At 38.3% G+C, this 27,335-nt stretch overlaps 2 protein-coding genes across 3 annotated transcripts in view; both read right to left on the bottom strand.

The window, feature by feature from the left end:
- wu:fc02b11 overlaps positions 1-27,335 on the bottom strand; it is a 643,013-nt gene that overhangs the window by 341,234 nt on the left and 274,444 nt on the right. The gene's annotated exons all lie outside the window — the stretch shown is intronic.
- csmd1a (CUB and Sushi multiple domains 1a) overlaps positions 1-27,335 on the bottom strand; it is a 244,233-nt gene that overhangs the window by 99,953 nt on the left and 116,945 nt on the right. The window contains 1 exon segment of the mRNA NM_001017855.1: positions 4,614-4,726. Within this exon segment, the coding sequence (NP_001017855.1) occupies positions 4,614-4,726 (113 nt within the window).

Below are 27,335 nucleotides of genomic sequence, written 5' to 3'. Positions count from 1 at the left end.
TTTGTTATTGAAAGACCTACGGAGGATACACTTGTCATTTTGTCCTTCCCTTACTGCCTTTCCCCATGTTACAGTAATAAACATGCATTTTCCTTCAGCTTAGTCCCTTTATTCATCAGGGGTCGCCAGAGCGGATTGAACCACCAACTTATCCAGTATATGCTTTATGCAGCGGACACACTTCCAGCCACAACCCAACACTGGGAAACACCCATACATTCTCACATTCACACACACATGGCCAATTTTGTTTTACCCAATTCACCTATGACGCATGTCTTTGGACAGTGGGGGAAACCAGAGCACCTGGAGGAAACCCACGCCAGCACGGGGAGAACATGCAAACTCCATACAGAAATGCCAAATGGCCCAGCCGAGACTCAAACAAGTGACTTACTTGCAGTGAGACGACAGTGCTAACCACTGAGCCACTGTGCTGCTCTTATAGTATTATTAATTAGAACAATAGTTATAATTCTTCTGTAATAGTTTATTTTTCCTGTGCTGGTTTAGAGTTGACATCAGAAGCAAGGTTTCAGATTAATTTTCTGATTAAACCGTACACACTTGGCCACCAGAGGAAACAATAATATAAAATACCATTAACCTGATGGATTAGGCTGTAATGGGGTAAGAGGCGCACTAAACGCATAAGAGGAAAAGGTCACACGTCCGCTGAAAATTACAGTGAATAGTGAATGAGGAAATAATCTGGAAGACCAAAGATGGTGAACTTAAAACTTTTTAATGCTAAATTAAAACAACAAAAGTAAAGTTATTTTCATTCATTCATTTTCTTTTAGATTTAATCCTTTTATTAATCTGGGGTCGCAACAGGGGAATGAACCACCAACATATCCAGCATATGTTTTACACAGCGGATGCCCTTCCAACTGCAACCCATCACTGGAAAACACCCATACACACTCATTCACACACATACACTACTGACAATTTAGCTTAGCCCAATTAATCTATACCGCATGTTTTTGGACTTGTTGGGGAAATTGGAAAACCCAGAGGAAACGCACGCCAACATGAGGAGAACATGCAAACTCCACGCAGAAATGCCAACTAACCTAGCTGAGGCTTGAACCAGTGACCTTCTTGCTGTGAAGCGATCGTGCTACCCACTGCACCACTGTGATGCCCTAAAATCAAAATATAATGATCCAAAATTAAACAAAAAGTGTTCAGGCGTAGCTTAAATAATGTGTCGGTTCTCTTTGGGTGAGGAATTCATCAGAATAAACAGCAAAAATCAGTCCAAGGCACTTGAAAAATGTAAAAAAAAATATTTTAAAAAGTTTATTTTAACTAATATTAAATTAAAATATTAAACTTGTAATATTTTTCCACATTTGTCTATTGCCTTGGATTAACTTTTGCTGTTTACTAAAAATATAAAGAGTTAAATAAAACTTTAGCTATTTAATCTTAAAACAAAACGAAATGTTGTTTAAATGCAATTTCCACAAGGGGCGGCAATGTAGCAATGGAACCTAATGCATGCAGTACATCTTTTCTGGTTTGAAACCCACTATATATTGAGTCTCAACCAGGCAGTGTGCATCCCTGATTTGAACAAATCAGATGTAAAACGCAGAGAGTTTTAATGGCATGACAGTTCACCAGAAGAGCCTGGGCCTGCTTATTCAAAATCTAAAGTCTCCCTGAATATAACCCATTGTGAGGTTAATAGGTTTTGTTCCTAGGCTGGATGTTGGGATCATGAAAAATTATTGTTTGCATTCTACAAAGGCACTGAGCAAGTGACACAAGTGCAATTACAGCTTGCTGTGAAGCCCGAGAAACAGGGTGAAGAGGATTTCCCTTTGTTTTAAAGCCTTTATCAACTCATTGTAAAAAATTAAATAAATAAATAAATGAGACAAGGAAGGTTAGTTATGGAACAAAATAAATAAATTGTGGACCTTTTACAGTGGTAATAGGTTGTTCAAGCCACCTCAAAAAATAAATAATTAAAAAACACCCCCACCTTCTGTAATACCTCACAACAGGAGAAACATCTTTGTCACACAGCACGTACAAAGCACACACAGTACACACATCTGTATCGCAGTTATGACCATATGGTCAAAAATACACAAAACTGTGTTGACATAAAAATATCAGATGATGGAAAATGCATGAGAATGTGCAGCTTCCCAGATATGCTCTTAGTTATCACATATAGATGCTTCAGGCAAGCACAGTGAGGATGATGTCAGCTGATGAAACCTTAAGCTGAGGTTAAAAATCATAAATAAAACATGAAAACTGCTCTATAGAAAGGTTGACCAGAAAAGTGTGGCAACGTGCATCATTCTTAAGTAAAGGGTTTATTGGTTAATAGTTTAATAGCACAGACAATTTAAGTCAGTGATATTCAAATGCATGAAATAAATCTGTATCTAAGAGGAGTAAATAGGTTTGGATTGACAAAAGTATAAAACTATATATATATATAATGTAATACCTTTCATCCAGTCAATCAATCATCAATCAATCCAACCAACCAACCAACCACCCAAACCAACCAAACCAAACCAAACCAAACCAAACCAAACCAAACCCAACCAACCAACCAACCAACCAACCAACCATCCAAATCAAACCAAAACAACCCAACCAACCAACTACCCAAACCAACCCAACCTAACACAACTTAATCTAACCCAACCCAACCAACCCCCCAAACCAAAATTAAAGCAAACCAACCAACCAACCAACCACCAAAACCTAACCAAACTCCAACAACCCATCCAAAATAAACCAACCCAACCAAAGCAAACCAACCACCTAAAACAAACCAAACCAAACCAACCAACCAAACACTTAAACCAAACCAAACCAACCAACCAACCAACCAACCACCAAAACCTAACCAAACTCCAACAACCCATCCAAACTAAACCAACCCAACCAAAGCAAACCAACCACCTAAAACAAACCAAACCAAACCAACCAACCAAACACTTAAACCAAACCAAACCAACCAACCAACCTCCCAAACCAAACTAAACCAAACCCACTCAAACCAACCCAACCAAAAGCAAAGCAAAGCAAACCAAAGCAAAAAAAACCAACCACCCAAACCTAGCCAAACCCCAGTAACCCACCCAAACTAAACCAACCCGACCCAGCCCAAGCAAACCAACCACCAAAACAATATCGATCCAAACCAAACCACCCAACCACCCAAACCAAACCAAACCAAACCAAACCAACCAACCTACCAAATACCCAAACTAAACCAAACCAAACCAACCAACCTACCAAACACCCAAACTAAACCAAACCAACCAACCAAACACTTAAACCAAACCAAACCAAACCAACCAACCAACCAACCTCCCAAACCAAACTAAACCAAACCAAATCCACCCAGACCAACCCAACCTAATCAACCCAATCCCACCCAACTAACCACCCAAACCTAACCAAACCCCAGTAACCCACCCAAACTAAACCAACCACCAAAACAAACCGATCCAAACCAAACCACCAAACCACACAAACCAAACCAAATCAACCAACCTACCAAACACCCAAACTAAACCAAACCAAACCAAACCAAACCAAACCAACTAACTAACTAACCAACCAACCAAAGAATTAAACCAAACAAACCAAACCAATCAACCTCCCAAACTAAACCAAACCCACCCAAACCAACCCAACCCGACCCAACCTAATCAACCCAACCCAACCAACCACCCAAACCAAAACCAAAGCAAAGCAACACAAACCAAACCAAAGCAAACCAAACCAACCACCCAAACCAAACCACCAACCAATCAGTTACCAAAATTCTGCATTCACCAGCATAACTTGAGGTCCAGTGAAGTGGTGTTGATTGCTCTTAATCAAGGAGTATACATTTCCAGATGAAAAATAAACCAACAGCAGTATGTTCCAAAAAACAAAGTAGAATTACATGCACTTGAGTCTAGGTTGCCTCTTTTAATCCCACAGCTCATCTAAAATGCTCACTGATGAGTTTGCATGGTGGGTACATCTTTCCCTGAGCCTTACAACCCAAACTTAGCAATCAAATGAAACCTTGCAGGACAGTATTTTAACAAATCTGAGATATCAGCACCTTAGAGTGTTTAAACGCATCATTAACGTAGTCTTCAATCCAACCTAATCAGCCAAAAAAAGTCAAGTTATGTGGTCTCAACACAAGATGGCATACTCATAGACCAGTACTCAATGGATAATGCACACAAAACTAAACTAAAAAATATCAGCTCTTTACTTTTTACAGGAATTTATGTGCATCTCTCAGTCTAGAAACTGGTGATACAATGAATAATTCTGTAGTAGCTGCAGCAGTACCCGATCTGTGGCTGATCAAGCTCTCTCTTCCTTACTATTATTCTAATCTGCAATATGCTGTGATGTGAACCAAAATTCATGCATATAGTTAAAAGTCTGACCATGCACATCTGTGTGCCATCCTGCTGGCATTAATGCAGTAGGCTAGACCAAAAGTAAAATAACTAACTCAGGGTAAAAAACACAAAGGACAGCAGAGAACATAAAAACGCTGATAAAAGACACAGAAAAGCAGTTGTGTACAGTAAAAAACAAACTTTTGTTCCTACCTTCATAGATTGCTTTAAATCCTTGGGCACTGACTGCAAAATCTGTAGTAAACCACAGTGCCAAAATGGACCCCGAACTTACGATAGGTGATGGCAACATGAAGCCAGACAACCTGAAATGAAACAAAACAACAAATGTGGTGTCAGTTTTGATCAATACATTGATAACACACATTAAAAAGGATACTCATGACCAACTCCTGTTTGCCACTGTCAAGGGACCATGATCACTCTGAGCTGCCATAACACCTAACAAGTTATAGATAGTGTCATGATGGAGTATTAAAAAAACAAGGGATAGATCCAAATGCAGCAAAATATTGTTTAATATAATAAGTAAACAAAGAAGATCCAAATAACAGGCAAGGTACAAAAACTGACAAGACAAACGCAAGTGCAAAAACTAAAAGCACTAAGGTGAATCAAACAAAATCTAAACGGGAATCCAAAAACATAGAGATGATGCTAAAAGTGAACAAACAAACCGAACCGAACATGAGGAACTGGAGAACAAAATAAAGCAGGACAGAGCAAAGCAGGACAGAGCAAAACAAGACAGAGCAAAGCAAAATCCAAAAGCAAACTAAACACAACATAACAGGGCTTATAAAAGACAGAACCAATTAGACGACAAGAATAAGCTGGAAACAAGGAGTGATCATGTGAGCAGGCATACAGGAAATGAAAACAACAACTAAAACAAGAGCTAGTGCCCTCAAGAGTCCACATGAGGGCTCTGCAGCAGATGTGACAGATAGAATGCTGACAAAGTTCTTCGTAAGCAACACTCAGCCTCTGTAGTGGAGGTCTGCGCGGGACTGTTTTTATAGTGGCGCTCCCGCAAGGTTTTGTTCCGCACCTCACCACTCCCGCTGTATATTCGGTCTTTGTTTACCTTCTGTCTGCTTAGAATAATTTCCCACTAAATTTAGATCTGGTTTACAAAATCTCAGGTTTAAATTGGATACTACTAAAAGAGAGAGATAGCAGATAAAAGTGTAGGTTGTGCAAGGATTGTCGGCTAAATGTCTGTTTGTTTGCCCCTTTGTGATGAGACATGAGTGCTGCCTTAACCCTCTGGGGTCTTAGGGCTGATTTATGCTTCTGCGTCAAACGCCGGCGTATGCTACGGCGCTGACGCATAGCCCTTTGCCGTGGCCGTCGGCGTCACTGACGTGCACCTCTCAAAAAATGTAACTACACGTCACAACAACGCGTAGCGCAAGCTCTGTCATTGGTCGGCCTGGTAGCGCTGACGAGTCTGGGCGGGACCAAGAGCCGCGCGAATGGCACGAGCGATTGTTTACAAGTGTGGAGTCCCGTGAAGGAGCTCCGGATGGAAAGTTTTGTTTTGTGTTTACCTTGTTGCACGTCCGCCTCTTCCTGCCTCAAAATGAGTGAGTTTGAGTCACTTGTACAACCAGGAAGTGTTCAGGAAAAGCTAAACAGAAGCGAAGAAACTCGACACAGAGGAACATTTACACCTCACTGCCAACTAGCGTTTCTGAAGTGTTAATGCAGAACAACAGAGACAGCGCGCAGAAGTATAAATGCACAGCTGCGCGCGTTGCCTGCGCCTTGAGTTACGCCGGTCACTTGAAGCAGAAGTATAAACCAGGCTTAAGGGTGTTTTGGGGCTCTGGAGAAGTTTGGACATGCACTGGCATTTGTGTTGTTTTCAGTATCTTAAAAACATATTAATGGCTAATGTGTGATAACACTGTAAACAGCACAAGCTGGGTTATAAGCATACCTAAGCAGAATGTTTGTATGTGTTTGTGTTTTTGAGAAAGAAACGTTTATGCGTGGTTAGTAAAAAAATAAAATTTTGAAGTCACTGAAACAAGGCCGTGAAACACACAGAGAACATTTGTGCACAAGACTTTTGAGAACTGGATCTTGTAGCCTAGTGTTTTTGCTTTAAAATGATGTGAGAATCATCTTGTTTACTTGCTCACAGAATACACTGCAGTTTTTTTTTTCAAAAGATATAAGTCTCTGGTGTCCCAAGAATGTGTCAGTAAAGTTTCAGCTCATATACCGTACAGATCATTTATTGTACCACGTAAAAAATGTAACTTTTTTTTGGGTGGGATGACAAATGAGCTGTTCTATGTGTATTTAAGTGCAAATGAGCTGGTGCTCCTCACCTCTTATTCAGAACATGGCAGTGTTTTGACATCTCTAACACTGGTGCATTTAGGTGGATATTTATCATTATACGCTGGCTGTGTACAAACACCATAGAAAACTGAATTTTGGGTCACACTTTAAAATAAGCTTTATTAGTTAATGTTAATTATTGCATTTACTAACATGAACAAACAATGAACAATACATCTACTACAGTATTTATTCATGTTAGTTAACGTTAGTTAATGAAAATACAGTTGTTTATTGTGAGTTCATGTTAACTCAAGGTGCATTAACTAATGTTAACAAGCATTTGGATGTTAATAATGCATTAGTAAATGTTCAATTATGATTAATAAATGTTGTACAAGTGTTGTTCATGATTAGTTCATGTTAGTAAATGCAGTAACTAATGAACCTTATTGTAAAGTGTTACCGAATTATGCATAACAGGTCCACTTTAAAACATGATGCAAGCTAACTAATGTTTATTAGAGAATAGAAAGCTCTAACTTTAGAATTGTGGGGCTAATATTAACACGTTTTCAAAGCATCATCTGAAACTACTGCAGAGGATATTAAGGAGAAGTAAACACTGAAGTAAATACACTGCACAGAGACAGGTGTTAAGTTGAGCTTGCTTTCACATTTTGATATGAAAATCATATGTACCCATTCATATTCCAGAAAGGGTATTTAAAAATTCAAACAAAGATGATAAATAGGTATGGCATTTGTACCTGCGAACAAACATAAACATGTATTGGTTTGATTTCTATGGTTTACTGCTTTTTCCTGTAAACATATTGACAGGGATTATAGAATGACATATAATAGGCATTCCAGGGCTCAAAAACCATCCCAGTATCAAGACGGATAAGGTGAAATACTTGATTGATCCACATTTTTTATTGAAACTTTTTTTTGTAAAACAGATTCTGCCATAAAGCAGACAGACAGACAGACAGACTGACTGACTGAGGCAAGAGGTGTGGTACAAACAGTGCTAATACTGATAGAACATTAGCAGAGAGCTATTGCACAAAAATAGAATTAAGAAAGGCAGGATAGCAGAAAAAGTATGGCTTGACCTAGTTTAATCAGCACATTCTGTTGCACTTTGCTGATCCAGGAAGGAAAATGGACCGCTATGCTAACCATGGTGTACAGTATATAGCTGGAATAAGTGTATATGTTCAGGGCATTCCTAAACAGACCATATATTCACAGAATTCATGATAAAATAGGGATAAAACCTAATGTAAGCCAATCAGGTAATTAGTTAAAAACTCTCCTCTCACACATCAATCTGGAAATTCCAATTGATCTGGGAACTCCTATTACTTTCTTGCAGAGGGGTAATGAAAACATATTAGGGGGTGAACGTTATTAACAACACAGTTTTTCATTTTGCTTTAAAGGTGACCAGTAGACATTCAGATTACTTAAGAAATTTATCAGGAAGATTAATTGCAAACACTTATATAAAAAGTTCAGATGCAAAAGCCTCAGTGCCGTCTGAAAGTTTCTTCTAAAATGAGCATTTTTCTCAGCTTCCTGTGTGCAAGTTCAGTTATTTCACTTTAAAGACAATAAAAAGAACCTATTCATCACCATTATAGAGAAATTACTGAACCTACACATAGGAGGCTGAGAAAAATGCTCACTTTAGAAGAAAATATCACATGGCACTTTTGCTTAAAGACTACATTGAATATTTATAAATATATATACACTGAAAAAAATGATGTCTGCAAAACTGTTGCAAACAATTTATTTGTGTTGAATTTAAACAAACAAATTAAACTGAATAAAAAAATTCAAATTAATTTGTTTGTTTGAATTTAGCCCAAATAAATTGTTTACAGCCAATTAGCTTTAAAAAAATGATTAAATTCAAGGAATCATCTCTGAATTGACAGCAGTAACATATTCCAAATGCAAATAGCACCCTTGAAATAAACACTGGACCTTTTATCTGCTCATTGTAATTGGGATAATGAGGCCCACCTAGCTGTGGAGCAGCTTAAAAGCAAATTGTCCAATTAATTTTGGTCCCTTAACAAGTGGGAGGCACATATGCAAACTGTTGTGATTCCTATACCGTTCACCTGATTTGGATGAAGATACCCTAAAATTAAAGCTGTCAGTCTACAGTTTACACACATGTTCGTTTCATTTCAAAACCATTGTGTTGGTGTATAGAACACAAATGTTAGAATTGTGTCGATGTCCAAATATTTATGGACCTAGCAGATGGGTTACAACTGCAAAAGACCACGCCAGGTGTTACTGCTGTAAGCTTAAAACAGAAAACTGGGGCTATAATTTGCACAGGCTCACCAAAATTGGACAATAGAAGATTGGAAAAGCATTGCTGATTCTGATAAGTCTCGATTTCTGTTGCAACATTCGAATGGTAGGGTCAGAGTTTGGCGTCAACAACATGAAAGCATGAATCCATCCTGCCTTGTATCAATGGTTCAGGCTGGTGGTGGTGGTATGATAGTGTGGGGGATATTTCCTTGGCACACTTTTGACCCATTAGTACCAATTGAGCATTGTTTCAACACCACAGCCTACCTGAGGATTGTTGCTGACCATGTCCATCTCTTTATGGCCATAGTGTACCCATCTTCTGATGGCTACTTCCAGCAGGATAACGCGCCAAGTCAAAAAGAGCAAATCATCTCAGACTACTTTCTTGAACATGACAGTGAGTTCACTGTACTCAAATGGCCTACACAGTCACCATATCTCAATCCAATAGAACACATTTGAGTTGTGGTGTAACGGGAGATTCACATCATTGATTTGCAGCCGACAAATCTGCAGCATGTGATGCTATCGTGTCAATATGGGCTAAAATATCTGAGGAACATTTTCAGTACCTTGTTGAATTCTTGCTTCAGAGGATTAAGGCAGTTCTGAAGGCAATAACGGGTCCAACCCGGTACTAGTAAGGCGTACCTAATAAAGTGGCTGGTGCATGCAAATCTACGTATTTAGCTCAATTTAACCTGCTTTCATAGCTTGAAAACATGAGCTTAATCCCATATCTTGCTTTTGTGCAGTACATCTCAGTTTGTTGAAGATTCAGATTCAGCTACCTCAACTGTTCAATAAACATCAATCAACAGGACCAAATATATAAGTATAAATACCACAACAACAATGACAATATTACAAACTAAACTACATTTTTGGAGTGCTTGCTGCCAACTACAGCAGCCAGATAATAGTTGTTTGGCAGAAATGCTAACAGCACCTGCAAGTTCTCAGTCAATGTGAATCATTATCCACGCGTGACTCTTCAAGGACTGTTCTCTCCATCAGGGATCACAGGTCAAGATATCCAGCTCATGAATTGATATTATCTCTGTCCTCCATTGGGTATATGCAGCAATTTCATCACTGTATTTCATGTAGCAAACATTGGTCTCCGGAAGGTTATAATGCGTAACGGAAAGGACTCTGCAGCAGGCCATTCAGAATTTTTCATAAGAGCCATATCAAAAGCAATCACAGTCATATGATCAGTCTGAGCAGATATGTTCAGAAAGATTCAGCGCAGAGTGCATTAGCTCAGAATGAACATGGTTCCATGGTCAAACACTACTTAAGGGTGATCTTTAATGTTAGGGAATAAGGAAAAACCTCCTATTACTGATGGTCTGCCTTACATGTTTTCTTTGAAGTAGCCTTACAGTAACAGAATGCTTACAGACTAGAACTGAAAATAACACATATGTTTACATGGACACTAATACTCATATTTTAATATGATTAAGACAATACTCTGATTAGGAGTCTATCTATGTCAGAGGCCATGGTCTTTAGTCTCCTTGCTAGAGCAACTGACTCCCATGCAAAGAATCACCGGTTCATTTCCAGCTCAGATTGGGTGCAGTGGAACTGATGCGTTTCACGCGGGGGCTCGTCCGGGATAGTAATGAGGTGTAGAGGGTTGAGTTACTCTAGCAACAGACATTAAAGGCCATGTCTTTAGCCTCCTTGTTAGAGTAACAGACTCCCATGCAAAGAATAGCTGGTTTGATTCCAGGTAACTTTACAGCTGTTTTTCACATACTTTTACTGTACAGCATACCTATAATCCATGTCTAAAATGAATGAAGATTCATGAGTAATTAATAAAACAAATGAACAAACTAAACAAAAGGCATTACAATATACACACACACTAAATATACAGACCCTAATGATATAATTTATCCATATTCCTTTTTGAACAACAATATCATTATTGCAGCTTCTTCTATTGATGTACCTTAAGGTAAATATTGACCTGCCATTACGGTCTATTGAAGGTGTTTGCGTGCTGTCAACAATGATCGGGGAGGGGAAGGGGCAGTGAATCAGCTACGTCAGTGTAATAAAGTTCACGGCCCCTTTGGCCGCCGGGAAGAAGTAGACGGAGAACCGACGCAGTTTTAAAATGATTTATTAATAACAGCGATCGCAGCTCCTCACGGAGGCTGCCGTCTAAACCAAAACAAACGGACGGAGACTGCAGTCAAACTGAAAGCAAAAGTAAAATATGTCCGGGCCCGGTCCTCTGACGGCTTCCTCTGCCTTCGTTCCTCCTTTTATCGTCCAGAGCTCCTTCAGTGGGATCCGAAGCCGCAGGTGTATCCACTTACACGGTGGCCTCACTCCGTTCCCACGGCTCTCGGCCACACCACCTCGCCACATACCCCCATCTCCCATCACAGGCCGGGGGAACCCCGTGGCTGTGCATACTCCAGGGGGGGTTTGGCACCACAGCACCCGCGAGACCTATATGAGACGGGCCGAGAGAAAAGGAGGAAATACAGAGTAGACCGAGAAAGGGGAGAGAGGAAAAAGAAAAAAAAAATTGGGGTTCGGTTCTCCAGACACGCTGCCACTCGGTCCTCCACCAGCTGAGAGATGCCACGACGTGCTGGGAGCCCTGTGGAGGAATCTATCCACCCGTCCGTCTTCTGGCATCCTGCGGCGGTTCTCCTGCCTGGCTGGCGGCATCTCTGGTCTCCTGCTCCGCTCCCGCTTCGGTGGACGGATGCAGGCTCTGGCATCATGGCGGATCGCTGCGACTCCCCCGGGTTCTGTGGGATGGCTCCCTTCAGCACTTTCCCCTCCGGTGGTGAGCCCCGCGTCCCCTGCTCCTCCCCATGCTGGGAGACAGCAGCAGGCAGATCCTTTCCTCGCCAGCCTCAGGCCGCCCCGGCACTCTGGCCAGACGAACGGGTTTCCACCCCACTCGGGTTAACTCCCAAACACTCGCCCCCTCTCTCAGCGGCGAGGGCATCTGGACAACGCGTCCCTCCTTCTCTCGGCACCACTGTAATAAAGTTCACGGCCCCTTTGGCCGCCGGGAAGAAGTAGACGGAGAACCGACGCAGTTTTAAAAATGATTTATTAATAACAGCGACGGCAGCTCCTCACGGAGGAGTCAGTTACTGACCATGCCAACGCTACTCCATTGGCTAATTAAGTCATTTGATGAAGGAAATCACGTTCACGTTGTGCCAAATGTAAAAGGACTGCAGTTTGATCATGTTGCCACATTTGATAATACAGTTAATCAATGTTACTATGGTTACAGGTGACAGTCACGAATACAATAAGGGTCTAAAATAATGTCATGTTCATACAGACAGTATTCTCAGTACATTACAACACATTAAACATTCTATATGAGCAAGTAGCTGTGTACAGAAGAATGGCTAAATGCAGGATTTTCATTAAACAATGCTTTTTTTTCCATGAAACACTTTTGGATACCTTTAGGACATGAATAATGTAATTTATACTGTAAATGTAACTCCATGTGAACATTAATAGGCACATTCATTCAGAATGCATGTGGTGGTTGGGATTTAGCTGTTTAAAATAAATTACACGCACACACTACGTCCATAAGCGCTAGAGCAGGGGTGTCCAAATTATGGCCCGCGGGCCATCTGCGGCCTGCAATCAGTTTTGTGGCGGCCCGCAAGGCTTTTTAATAAATATTAATAGAATCTGGCCCGCTATACAAAAATGAACATAATTCAATAAATAACCACCAGGTGTCGCTATTACATGCCTTCAATTAGGCAGCACTTGTTATGAAGTAAAACTAACTGACCAAACTTAAGGAAACATAATTGATAATCACATTTTAGCGAGACATGGCGCACCAAGAAAAAGAAAAATCAACAGTCAGTGCAAAAAGTTTCAGTCACGTTGGGGCAAAGAATTTTTCTTCACAGAGGTAAGCGGGAAATGTAGGCCTATCTGTTTAATTTGCCAGAAATCAGTTGCAGTAATGAAGGAATATAATATTAAAAGACATTATGAAACAAAGCGTCAGGCCTTCAGCTCTTACACTGGTGCAGAACGATATCAAAAAGTAAAACAATTAGCAGCTGCCCCTTCAGCTCAACAACAGCAGTTTTTTTCGTGCTATTAAAGTGCAAGAAAATTCCACACCGCACTGCAAAAAATGCTTTTTTTTATTTAGATATTTTGTCTTGTTTCAAGTCTAAATATCTAAAAAATCTTAAATAAAGGAGAATTTTCTAATTTGCCAATTATTAATAAATAATATGCCAATATTAAGTGAGTTTTTCCTAAAAACAAGCAAAATAATCTGCCAAAATAATCTTGTTTTTCCTTTTGACATAAGATTATTTTGCTTACCCCCTTAATTTGCTTGTTTTAAGGAAAACTCACTTAATATTAGCATTTTATTTCTCAAAACAAGACAATATGTTTTGCTTGTCTAGAAATTTTTTTTTTGATTTGAGAGTTTTTAGATATTTGGACTCAAAACAAGACAAAAAAATCTAAGTAAGAAAAGCATTTTTTGCAGTGTGGCTAGTTATGAGATCGCTCAGCTAATCGCACAGCACAGGAAACCCTTCACTGAAGGAGAATTTATAAAGGATGAGTTTTGCAACTGTAATTTGCCCAGAGAAGATTCAAGTTTTTTAAAAACTTAAGTCTTTCTAGAAACACAGTTGGACGGCCGAAATAAAATAATTCCATAATAATACACACACACACACATCTATCCATCCATCCATCCATCCATCCATCCATCCATCCATTCATCCATCATTATTTCTTCCCTTAATTGAACCCTCCCAAAAATAGCATACACACAATGAATCATGAAGTGGCCAACAGGTAGAACATTTATCATCCAGTAAAAGGTTGAGCACACCACTGTTGACCACCACTGGCGTAATCACGGAATATTGGTATATCCATCACATGGCTTGGCTAGCCCCAGTTCTCCTTGAACTGCACTACAGGTGCATCAGTGATGGAGTATCAACTCTCTGGGCATGCTATGGAATACATTTCCTAATAGAGCTCCATTTCTTCAGAAGTCTAGACTTTGTTTTCCAATTTAGACAATAAAACCAAAATCTACAGGTTTACTTAATTTAAAATGACTACAGGGAGAATTAAAACTGCAACAAAGAGATTAGAATGACCAAGAGGCGACACTCAATGGAACGTTCCATTGCAACAGCAGCGCCCAGTAACAGCCCCGGATTCCGCCACTGAGAGCTGTGTTGCACACCGCATGGAAGGTCATTTTCAAAAACCCATATTAGGCGCTCTTTAAGGTGACAGTAACACTTTATAATAACTACACACTATAAATCATTTATTAAGCATTAGCAAATAGTGAATTTATTATCTGTTAAGCATTAACTCTACATTAATAAGCGTTAGTAAGCGGTTTATAACTGCAGCTACAAATGCTCTACTCTTGACTTATAAGCACTTATATAATGTGTTAAATGGTTGTATTTTCATACTTAGTTAATGATTTATTTCTCATTACTAAATTAAGTGTTGCATTATTTACAAACCGTTTGCATTTAAGAGTAGTTGAGGGTTTTTAGGATCATTCAGAATGAGTTAGTAAATGATTAATAAAATATAGAAATCAACATTTATAATTCTTATTATTTAGGCATATATTACTAGTTAACTAATATGTTAATAAATGCTTTATTAACTCAACTTCATGCAGTTTTGTGACCTAATCTAAAGTGAGGACTATTTATGCTTTATAAAGCCTTAATAAGTGACAAATAAAGGTTCAGAATCAAATGAACGATAATCTGTGCAATCTTTCTAAAAAGTAAAATTACTGTAAAGTTTAAACATTGCCAACTAACAGGAGTGTCAAAATACAACATCCAACTGGATAAAACAACAACAACAATATAATAATTTAACAATATAATAAGATGTAATTTTTAAACTCTTTCATTTGTGTATCTTTAAATGAACAGGAATGAACAATGTCATTTTTCCTGTTTAGAATTTAACTGAGCCTGAATCATTTATAAGGGATTTATAAAGCATAAATAGTCCTCTTTAGATTAGGTCACAAAACTAGATGAAGTTGAGTTAATAAAACATTTATTAACATACATAGTAACCATTAATATATGCCTGAATAATAAGACATATAAACATTGATTTCAATAGTTTATTAATCATTTACTAACTCATTCTGAATGATCCTAAAAACCCTCAAATACTCTTAAATACAACTGGCTTGTAAAAAATGCAATACTTAATTTAGTAATGAAAAATAAATCATTAACAAAGTATGAAAATACAATTATTAAGCACCTTATAAATATGTTTGTAAGTCAAGAATAGAGCATTTGTAGCTGCAGTTATAAACTGCTTACTAACGTTTATTAATGTAGAGTTAAGAGATAATGAATTCACTATTTGCTAATGCTTAATAAATGATTTATAGTGTGTAGTTATTATAAAGTGTTACCAGGTGGACTCCACAAACATGTTATTCTCACTTTTGATGTTCACCTGTACAAATTATTGCATAAACAGATTATTCAAATTTGTAACAAATTTTATCACAAATTATGGTGATCTCTGTGAACACACTGTGAAACTTTTAAGTTTTAAGTGAACCTCAATGTTTGAGATACTGTTTTAGCACCGAAATGAAAATTACATGAGTTTCTGGCATCTCAGTGAACCCAGCACACTAAAGCATCGCTAACTCTGTTGTCTCAAGGGCAAGGATGCCATGTGACGTCAGCAGCAGAGCCAGTTTACAGTGTTGCTGCAGTTAGTTCAATGATTATTCAGTTCAATACAAATGCCATTTTTTGAAGGATTTGGTTAACATAGGGCAGCTTTACTAGAATCACCTAAGCATGCCAAAAAATGACAGTGACAAGGACCAATTTAGTGGAAATAAAATTTAGTGGAAATAAATGTGCAAGTGACCAACTTATTGCTAAAAGAAACAAACCTTGTGTAGAGAATTAGCTCAGAGTGAATTGAAGATTAATTTAAAGGGGACTTCAAAAGAATCAACTCTTTAAATTCGAACAAATGAATCATCCAGCAATCATTTTAACAGACAGTTGACTTCAACTACGGCTATTGCTATCCAAAATATAATAAAAACCCTTTTATGTTTAAGCAGGGTAACAAGATCTTTTCAGAGCCATAATCTCACTATTTGTTTTCACTGAGTGGTACAGTTCAGTACAGTAAGGGTCGGTGCGGGTCACCTTAATCAGGCATGCACTTCCACTGCCAAAAGGGTACTAATTGTAGGCATGGTGTTTGACAAAGTTTTAGTCAACATCATTCTCACTTGAGGAAATGTCTACAGTAAAGCTGTACGGGTCGTCCACATATCATATGAGAAGCACTTCTCACAAAACAGATGCTTGAGACACAAATACTTGTGTATAAATGTTTATTATTAACCTATCAATAGGATTTGATTATAGCTGCAGATCAATGATTAATGCGAAATAGTCTACTATAACGACTGCAATTATATAAAATAAAAAAATCCAACATATATGAACACTTACAGACCTTCTCTGAAATGTTTTCAATCACAGAAAAACTACATACAGTCCTTATTTGGGTTCAAAAACAACACACAATATATAGCCCACAGTCAGAGCAAACCTCTCATCTGTATCTTAAATCTTCACCGGCACATGTAACCTCTTGTAGAGAGTAATTCCATCATTCTAAGTTCATAATCGTCCAGAAGATGATGATAGTAGTTAAACAGCAGTTTGTTCATGGTTTAGGTTGCTGAAAGAATCATTTGCTCCTTTGTTTTTTTCAGGCTTCTGCTTTGTTTTTCGCGCTTCACTCTTGTGTCAGTTTCTGAAAGGATCGGATGTCAGAAGCGCTTCAATAATCATGAACATGTTATCATAATCAGCTCAAGAAGTTTGATATTTCAAATATAGACGTGCGCCCTGCGCACACGAGAAAGCGAAACCACTCGCTCTTTAGACGGCCTTGTAAACAACAATAGGGCACAGGGCAGATTTTGCTCTTCTTCTTGGCTTTGTGGCTGTTTATCAAGACGATGACAAGGTATGTTTAAGCTCAGGTCGACCATGGCTTGTTATTATTTGTATATATTATTACAGTAGCTGCGTCTCAAATGGCACACTATACACTCATGCACTATGCACTTACACACTCACCACCATAGTATATGTATGTAGTGTCGTGCCAAATGGAGCACTAATGTTTTTTTACTGAGTGGAAATTCAAACCGTTTCCCTGATGACGTTTGACGGTTGCCAAATCAGTGAAATAAACGACCAAACTATCAAATAATACCTGCCATGAGTATAACTGCATTCACCATCGGGAGGCGCTATAATCACTCTCGTAGGAGAATTTTGCTTTCACCATCTAAAATAAAGTTATCCAACATGTGCTTTTCAATAGCTCCACCCCTTCCGCTACGTGAGCAAACCTGCGGTCGTTGAGTGCGTGAAGTGTCCATCATTACACACTTCATTTTAAGGTAATTAAAGTGCTCTTATTATTTTTAGAGTTTTAAATGTGAACGCACTACTTACACTATTTATACTTCAAAATGCTGTACATTAGTGGATAAGTATGCGATTTGGGACGCAGTAAGTGTAATGTCTCAACTCCTGCTTGCGTACATGCTAGTGATGTTTCTCTGTAAACCAATAGCATTCAGCGACACGTCTTGCTCCACCTTTTGGAACCCTTTTTTATTGTGCTAGGTACCCTTCCGAAAGGGTACCCAAAAGTGATATGGTCCGGTTTGCTTTTTGGTACCTTTTGAAAGTGGAAAAGGCCATAAAAGTGTACCGTACCGAACCTTACCGTACCACTCAGTGGAAATGGGAAATATGAATCACGTCAATGTCAGCTCATCTTTGAAACAACCACAGCAGCTATTCTTTCACCAGTCTTGTGTGCTACTAGTCAACAGAGTTCCACAAACCACTGACTCTTCCATCTTTATTTAACTTATATAACTATATAACTTATTATTGCACAGCTACACAGCCGTAAGCCATCTTGCGACATGCAGAACAACTCAATACATCAAATTCTGGCATAGGTGGAGATGCAACCAGACCTTGTGTGTCAATCACAGCTGCCCTTTTCATTGGTCAACATTTCTCGCATGAGAACATCATCCATCGCTCATTATTAGTGCAATTGGTTTAGGTTATTTATGTAATTATATATTTGGAATAGTGGCAGAAGGTATATTTTTCTGATGGATCATCTGTTGAACTGCACCACAATCATCACAAATACTGCAGAAGACATATTGGAACCCACATGGACCCAAGATTCACATAGATATCAGTCAAGTTTGGTGAAAGAACAATCATGGTTTGGGGTTACAATCAGTATGGGGACGTTGCGAGAGATCTACAGAGTGGATTGAAACATCAACAGTCTAAGGGATCAAGACATTTGTGCTGCCCATTACATTACAAACCACAGGAGAGGGACAATTCTCCAGCAGGATAGCCTCCTTCTCATACTTCAGCCTCCACATCAAAGTTCCTAAAAGCAAAGATGGTCAAAGTGCTCTAGGATTGGCCAGCCCAGTCACCAGACATGAACATTATTGAGAATTTTGTAATCTAGAGGTATTTGCCTCTTTTATAAGCCACTTCTTATACCAAATGATCAACTTAATTTAAAAAATGATTTGTTGTTTCCTAAAACTTGGATAGGCGACAAGACTTTTGTCAGGTAGTGTATTTAATTTACAATATCTTTTCATTTGTAAATTTATTTTCATTTTACAATTAGGTCTATCCATGCTATCTGTATTTTAGAGGGTATTCTTCAACAAAAGGAGAAAGAAAAACAGCATATGTCATCTTCAAAACTAAGTTGCTTCTTTTATCCACATTTTAGTAGGTATTAGGTTCGAACCTGCACCCTGCACAGCTAGTTGATATTTCAACAAAAACCTACCATCCAATATAGACAATACATTACAGTATAATGCAAGGAATGACAAGTACGTGTGGGAGAGATGGAGGGAAAAAAATGAAGATGAACGTATTAAGATCAGCAGTGTGTTCTGTGGATTGAACTCACCTTGTTCTTTCCAATCCTGCACACCCTATTTTTCAAAAATGATTACGCCAACCTTAACGAAATGTGAAAATAATGAAGGTGACAAGGTGATGAATTAACGAATTAAATGAAAAGACACTGGGCATTTGTACCGGTGCGATGCTTCATTGGTCACAGGGATTTTTCATATGCGGCAGTGCTGTACAGTCAAACTCTTACAACCGCAGCTGAGCTAGTGAAAGAACCTATGGCTATGCACAATTCAATCAATATGAAATAGCAGCAAGCCCATCTTGCCAAACAGAGAATAGCGTGTGATCAAGCATACTATTGATTCGGTCTTTTAAAGTGGTACACCCTGATGGGCTTCACTCTGAGGCTTAGAAGTGCAGTCCCACTGGCTGAATAGACACTTTGTAATGGCATGGAGAATTATGTCATAATATTGAATAATGTAAAAGTGCTAACTGGTTAATAGGCCCGCATGAACAAATCAGCATGCTATGTGTAAAATGTAACATGACTTTGCATGTTGGATGCCATGCTTGAAAGTTAACATGTTGGGATGTAAGAATTGCAGAATGTTGGGAATTGTAAGAGCTGGTAATTTAAGACTACATTGCAAAAAAAAAATCTTTCTTTCTAAGGGCCCTATCATACACCCGGCGCAATGTGGCGCAAGGCGCGGCGCAATAGTCTTTTGGTAGTTTCAGCTTGGCGCAAGAGTCGTTTTGAGGCGTTGCGCTACGCTGTTTAAATAGCAAATGCATTAGCACTCATATGTGCGCCCATAGGCGTTCTGGTCTAAAAAGGAAGGCGTTCTGAGGTGGACCGCTGGCGCGTCGCTATTTTTAGAAACTATAATAGATTTTTCATTAGACCAAAACAAACCTGGTCTAAACTCCGGCACAGAGTTGCGCCTCGCTTACACACTGCTTAATACGCACAAGAGAGCAATAGGCAAATATCTTTACATATGAAAAAAATGAAATATAAGGATATATATATAGGATATAATAAGAATAGATATAGGATATAAATATAAAGCATTAAAATATTACAAAACATATTATTTTATAGCCTTAATAAATATGAAAAATCCAACACAATCTCACGGCAATTTGTAACTTTTTCATTTAGTGGCTAATTCGTACAAATTCGTACGATCTAATTCGTACATTTTAGTACGATTTGCGTATCCCCCAATGACGGTTGGGTTTAGGGGTGGGGTTAGGTGCCACGCCTCCTTTTTAAAATCGTACATTTTCTTACGACTGAACTCGTACGAATTCGTACGAATTAGCCACTAAACTGCCAAAACGTAAAATACTTACGTTTTCTCGTGAGATCAGGCTGGAAAAATCACTGCTTTTATGTCTTCTTCATCTCGGGAGGCTTTTTCAGTTCATTCATAACAATTTGCTTTTGTATAATGTTATTATTATTAACAGTATTATTTATTATATCCATATTTATATTTGTTTTATTAAAAACAAGCTTAGATTTGCCCATCTGTCAGGTTTTAGACTATATGGGGCACAGCATGTGTTTAAGAATATATTTAGAACTGAATTTAGAAATAGTTTTGAAACTAATATTTGCGCTTAACAAAAGCAATTAATTATTTATAGGCTAATTGATGTCTGTGCGTAAAGGTTTCCCTATCCAAGAGCGAAATTGAAAGTAGATCCATTATCTCTCATTCTCACGCAGTAGATGCTCTGTTTAACAGTTTTCTGTTAAAAAAAAAACTGTTAACTGTTAACTGTTTGCTAGTGAAATGCTCAGTTTTTCCACTTAGACTTACTTTACATCCTGTAAATAGCGAATGCGCTCTTGGCGCGACGCAGCTGGGTCTTAAAGGGAATGTGAGATGAGGCTCTAATTGGTTTATTCTCAAAACACACCTATAACTCATTAAGAAAATAAACTCAACCCTTTTAGACCATGCGCTATGGCGCAAAGCGGATTTTCCCGTCCTTAAATTAGCAAAAATGCGTTCAGACACGCCCTGAAAGCGTTTGCGCCCTTGCGTTTTGCGCTCTGCGCATGGACCATCAAAATAGAGCCCTCAGAATTGTCTTGATTCTAGTCTAAATATCTAAAAGTTCCTAAATCAAGAAGCATTTTCTAAATAAGCCAAAAATATTGTCTTATTTTCAGGAATAATACATCAATCAAGCAAAATAATCTGCTAATGGGGTAAGCAAAATAAAATTTCCTCAAAATGAAAAAATAATTTTGCTTACCACATAAGCAGATTATTTCACTTGTTTAAAGACAAAACTCGCTTAATTTTGACCTATTATTTCTGAAAACAAGACAAAAGTTTTGCTTGTCTAGAAAATGCTTTTTTATTTAAGACTTTTTAGATATTTTGGATTAGAATCAAGACAAAAACTGGATTTTTTGTAGTTTCTTTGAATTTTGTAGCACTTTTCGTAGTTTCTTTGGATTATCTATAGTAATAAGTAACTTCTGGTTACCAAAACATGTACAGTATCTAGTATTACAGCTGTTCCATCTTTCCTGATATCCAGAAATAGCAGAATAATAACAGATTTTCAACCACAAATGTCAACACATTTATTTTATGGCTATATTTTATTATATGGCTTGCAATAATATATTAATATAATATATTAATGAATCATTAGATAGAATTCCACATATATTCTTTGTAATTGAAATGATAATACAGAAAAATAGTTTGATAGAAAAATAGCCACTAATTGAAAAAAAAAATTCTTTAAAGATAATATATATATATATAGACTCAAAAACCCTTTGTATGAGGAACTACTTCTGCCGTTGGATTAGATCTGTAGTGTCTGCTTTTTGCTGGCTGTATGTGGGCGGAGTAATACACAAAGGGTAAAGAGGCTGTACGGGTGCTGATATTACTTAAATATATTACGGCTATCAGCTAATCAGATTCGAGAAGGCAAATCATTGAGTTAAAAGCTAATCTATATGAGTATTGTGAACTTACTTCATTTAAGTTGAAGTAATGAGGTATTTATTAACTCATCACCTTTAACACTGAGTTCAAAACTCTTTTCACATGAGTAGAATTAACTTTCAGTCAATTTTGAGTTAACTACAGTCATTCCAGTTGATAAAGTTGACTGTTGGGTATTACAGTGTACATTTTAAAAACATGGCTTCAGTATTGAACAATGCTCACATATTTTGCTGTTATAACTGCTTAAATTTCTGTTTGCAGCTTATTTGTTGGCATAAGTGACAGAAGGTGGTAATATACACAAAATGTGCAGTGTTACACCCTCACACTGATAATGTTTCTTTGGTCATTGCCTCCTCCTTATAAGACAGTTGGTGACTGGTTATAGCTGACTTTGTTCTAACCTTTGACTGTGAGCAAATGAAATCATCAAAATCTAAATATCTGCATTATGTAAAAACAAGAACATTATCCTCTCTGTGGATAATTATACACCTGTGGGATGCTAGCACTGCATGCATTGTTTATATTCATTTCTTTCTTTTTCTTTTTGTTCTTTTCTTGGCAGCTGAACACCTGCAAACCAACGCTGTCAGTTTTCTGTAAATGTCATTTTAAAAGTGCCAGGCATGTGTGCATAATGACTGGAAGTGGAAAATATCAAAGGATTTGATTTTAATCGGAGTGCAACATCACAGCCTTGCTCAATGGTTACAATAAAAGACAATCCCTTTTGAAACCCACAGCCTGGATGTTTAACAACAAAGGTGAAGCAGCCTAGGAGTGCACAAACAAATTATGCATATGCTTGCTGCCAAAACCCTTTGACAGCTGGAGCATATATAACAGCAAAATAGTGTATACCTTCCAAAATTGAAGCTTTTTTAACAAGCTTTTTAATTACACATAAAAACGATGTAGTAATAAAAAAGTACAACCACAAATCAAAAATGTTGGGACAACATGGAAAACGCATTTAAAAAAGAAAGAAGTGATTTCTAAATTTACTTTGACTAGTCTTTCATTGCGGGCAATACAACAGCTATTATTTAATTTGTTCCCCAAGATTTTTACTGTTTCGTTTTTTTATAAACACGTTGCAATTTTGGTTCTCGCAACACTTTTAAAAAGAAAAAAGTTGAAACAGCAAAGCATTTACCACTTTGTAATGTTGCCGTTCCTTTTCACAACACTCTACCAGTTAAACTCCGCGGACCCGTTACCAGGTCTGTAACATCATCGACTTTTGCTTTAAGATTTAAAGGGCTAGCATTGCACCAGACCACCTTAAGTGGTTTCGTTTGAAAGTGTAGAATCTATATTTTATGCACATATGCATCACTTTGGTTTTTGTTCTATTGTACAAAAGTTATTTACACTTAAATACACAGTATTTTAGATAGATTATAGTAGAGACATTTTTCTTTTTTCATATGATTACAGACATGTGCAGGAACAACCAAAATTTATTACAGCAAACTAGACCATACAGAACCTAAAAGGTACACTTTCAAATTTGAGTTTATAAAAAAAATACGAAAAGCGCCTCATTATTAGGTGTTTATTATAACACAGACAACATATACAGTTATTTGAAACACTTTCAACAGTGTTTTATACAAATTCAAAGGGTTTTCTTTAAAATGATACCAAATTTTTGCATTTACACCTCTGTATGTGGATTTGGGAAGCTTTTAAATTTGGGTAGTCAAAATCCAGGCGGAAATCCCAAAATAACAGCAGAGTTTAACTGGCCAACAAATTTCAGCTAGTACAAAATGCAGCTGCAAGAGTGCTTACCAGGTCTATAAAATATGATTGTATCACCCCAATTTTATCCTCCTTACACTGGCTGCCTGATAAGTTTCGTATTGATTTTAAAATATTGCTTTTTACCTATAAAGCTTTAAATAATCTAGCTACTGTTTATCTAACCAACCTTCTGTCTCAATACAAACTAACTCGATCTTTAATATCTCAAAACTAGTAGCAAGATTAGCAAAGTCGAGTAAAGGAGGTCAAGCCTTGTAAAGTAGAAGTAAATGCCTATCTCTTTAGTAAAGCATACACTCAGTGCATCACATAGCGGTATGATGCATGAATGTGCTCCACGCATCTCGTTTATATCCCCTATGAACAGCAGCTATGCTAATTATTTTCTTAATTCTCTATTTCCACCTGAGGATACTCATCCCGAGGCCCCCAGAGACTATTCAGCACCACAGATGTGTTCCAAGACCAGCGACAGAATGATCCCAAGGTTTCCATAATCCTGGACCAGGCCGTATCCTGAGCAGCTGCTGTGGTGGTCATGGAGGAGTGGAGAGCATGAGACTGATTCATGTGACGCTCCAGGGACAGACGAGTCTTCGTTGACGTCCAGCATTCTCCAGCCTTCAGCGCCTAGACTTAAGCTCTTCACAAGACGTGTGGCCATAGGAGAAATGGCCGTGCCCAAGTGAGCCTGGTTTCTCTCGAGGTTGTTTAACTGTTTACTTTTGCCAATTGGTCACGCAACTGTCCCCACTGGCTTGCATGTTTCGGGACCCGTAGAGTTGCACATCGATGGATTTGCTCCTTGGTTTTTGAACTCTCAATGTTGAATATTAAACCCCACTGAACTGAACTGAACTTAAACTTTAAAAACTGAACTACACTGTTTCAAATATGATATTCTATGTGAAGCTGCTTTGACACAATCTACATGGTAAAAGCGCTATAGAACTAAAGGTGAATTGAATTGAACATTTAAAAGATGTTTAGGGACTGAAGACACCAAGTGATGAAGTGTTTTCCCTGCAGACAAGTCTTAAGGTGGACAACAATATGGAGTCTTCGTTGTCGCATTGTGTGCTTCAAAATGTGCCAGATATTCTCTAGGTCAGGTCGGGACTGCAAACAGGCCAATCAAGTGCCTGTATTCTTATCTCCGACACCACCACTAATCCCCCTCCCCCACCGTAAACTTTCGTCTGAGACACTGTGTTTGGCTATACACAATAAATGTACTATATAAACACATAACATTGATGTCTTGTAAAAATGCAATGAGAAAAACAACCTTTGATAAACTCTAGTAGGCAGAAAAAATACCATCTCAAACAGATTATGACAAAGTTGAAAATTATGATTAATAAAATTTCAAGAGTTCACACTTAGATACTGCTTGACGATTTAAGCTAGTTTGGCATGCTGTCCCGGGAGAGAACCCTGAGCTCGGTGATAGATGAGCCCAAGGCTCCCGCCTGGTCAATAAGCATTAGGAGGGAAATGAGATCAGGTAGTTCTTATTAGCTCCCAAAAAAAATCACTATTGGCACTAATTTATAGTATGTGTTTGTCACTTTAACTTTGCATGGTTTTTTGGGTGTGGGAGGAAACCGGAGTACCCGGGGAAAACCCACGCGAACACGGGGAGAACATGCAAACTCCGCACAGAGAGTATCGGTTGGCTCAGCTAGTATTGAACCAATGACCTCCTTGCTGTGGGGCAACAGTGCTAGCCACCGAGCCACCGTGTCGCCCGAACTGAGGAGGAGGGAGAAGGGAAGGATGGGGGGGTTTTCCAAAAATGAAGATGAGGAATTAAGTTTAGGCTGGATATTTATATTGAATTTAGAGTGATCCGATTGGCTAGTTAGTGATTAGTGATAAGGATCAGCTGTAGTCAATTCTATCACGTGCTCCTCTCGAAATTAGTTTGGGAAACTTCACGTATCGAATGAAAATATGATATATACATTTTTAAAAATATGACAAACAGTGAAGACAACTAATATTTGTATGTTGTTTTAACTTATATCAATAAGTTAATAGGGTTTCAACTACAATTTTTAAGTTATACACAGTTTAACTTCACTTCTTTAGTCAGTTTGATTGATGTAAGTTGTAATGACTAGAAAAGTTCATTTGATTCAACTAAAACATTTCAGTCAGCAAGAGTTTTTACAGTGTAGTTCTTTAATAATATTTTTAGATTAATGTCATGCGAAACATTCAACCTTCCTTGAGGATGGAATTCGTCTGGTGGTGTTTGGAGACTTCAATAAAACAAACCTCATGCTACTGAGTTCCACCGCTCAGCTCCATTAAGCTGAAAAGACTGCCTACTTCAACTTCTCACAAGTCAGGTAACCTCCTTCACCTCATCTACACCCAGTACTGCTCCACTGACAATGTGCAATAACCTCACTGTACACATCAGACCACTTCCTTCCCACTCCGACCTAAATCTTATTCTTGAGGCATCTCTTTCACCTCCGTATGTAACATTCCATCACGACCTACGCTCACTCTTACTCTCTTCAATATGAATGAAATGTCTCTTCCTCCAACCAGTGACTTTTCATCCCTTGATACTAAAGCAAGGTGATGATTACTGCAGTGGTTCAAGCTGTAATAATGCCGAATGACTAAAGAATCATTGAGTACGTTTACATGGACACCAATAATCAGGTTTTAATATAATTAGACAATACTCTGATTAAGAGTCGACCATGTAAACTGTGATTTTTTTGATTAATTTAATCAGATTAAGGTCATAATCAAACTAAACAGAAATCTAAAAAGTCACATTATTAAAGTGCAGCACAGTCATGTAAACACTGCAGTCAAACTATTATTACGGTGTAGAATTTTTGCTGCATTTTTTGACAAGATAGTCTACACCAGGGGTGGGCAAACTCGGTCCTGGAGGGCCAGTGTCCTGCACAGTTTAGCTCCTACTCTAATCAAACACACCTGCTTATAGATTCTAGTGATCTTGAAGACACTGATTAGCTTGTTCAGGTGTGTTTGACTAGTGTTGGAACAAAACTCTGCAGGGACACCTGCCCTCGAGGATCAAGTTTGCCCATCCCTGGTCTATACACACAAGGCTATTTGACACTATTCTCTGCCAAGTCAGTAAAGGACCACAGACACCTGCATCGTGAAATGCAGAGGCTTTTTCCCACATATGGCGTCCGGTATTATTCATTCATTCATTCATTTCTTGTCGGCTTAGTCCTGTTATTAATCCGGGGTCGCCACAGCGGAATGAACTGCCAACTTATCCAACACTTTTTTACACAGCGGATGCACTTCCACCCGCAACCCATCTCTGGGAAACCTCCACACACACATTCACACACACACTCATACACTACGGTACACTACGGACAATTTAGCCTACCCAATTCACCTGTACCGCATGTCTTTGGACTGTGGGGGAGCACCTGGGGGAA

Source organism: Danio rerio, chromosome 13 (assembly GCF_052040795.2).
Source record: "Danio rerio strain M-AB ecotype USA chromosome 13, GRCz13ab, whole genome shotgun sequence".
Taxonomy (NCBI): domain Eukaryota; kingdom Metazoa; phylum Chordata; class Actinopteri; order Cypriniformes; family Danionidae; genus Danio; species Danio rerio.
Note: the sequence above shows the minus strand (reverse complement) of the source record. Positions and strands in the feature narration are given on the sequence as shown.